This window comes from Wasmannia auropunctata, unplaced genomic scaffold (genome assembly GCF_000956235.1).
Source record: "Wasmannia auropunctata unplaced genomic scaffold, wasmannia.A_1.0 LD294698.1, whole genome shotgun sequence".
NCBI classification, from domain to species: domain Eukaryota; kingdom Metazoa; phylum Arthropoda; class Insecta; order Hymenoptera; family Formicidae; genus Wasmannia; species Wasmannia auropunctata.
Genome location: NW_012068192.1, coordinates 1 through 467, shown reverse-complemented (window position 1 = coordinate 467; position 467 = coordinate 1). Strand labels below are relative to the sequence as shown.

The following is a 467-nucleotide window of genomic DNA, read 5'->3' as shown; positions in this document are numbered from 1 at the left end:
TATCCCCTGTGTGCCTTGTCGACTCAGTTTTGAAAAAAATTTGTACAAATTAATGAATAACGCGGTATTTGGCAAAACCATGGAGAATGTGCGCAATCATGTCGATGTGCGGCTTTTAACAAAATGGGAAGGTAGATTTGATGCTGAGGCGATGATCGCGAAACCAAATTTTCACAGTCGTAGCGTCTTTTCGGAGAATCTGGTCGCGGTAGAAATGCGCAAACTCGAGGTCAAGTTTAACAAACCAATCTACGTGGGTATGTGTATTCTCGACATATCCAAGACTTGTCTGTACGAATTTCACCACGAATACATGCTACCGTCTTTTCAAGAAAAGTGTAAAGTAATGTACACCGATACTGATAGTCTTATTTACCACATCGAATGCGACGATGTTTATGAAATCATGAAGCGTGACATTAGGAAATTTGATACGAGCGATTACGCGGCTGATAATGTGTACGTAT

General features: G+C 40.7%; 1 protein-coding gene across 1 annotated transcript; it reads left to right on the top strand.

Annotated features, from left to right (window-relative positions):
- Positions 1–43: 43 nt before the first annotated feature.
- On the top strand, positions 44–459 carry LOC105461305 (the record flags this gene model as incomplete). Its single annotated transcript, XM_011707807.1, has 1 exon — positions 44–459. A coding segment is annotated over exon 1 (407 nt), but the record flags the coding sequence as incomplete, so codon positions are not given.
- Positions 460–467: the final 8 nt, after the last annotated feature.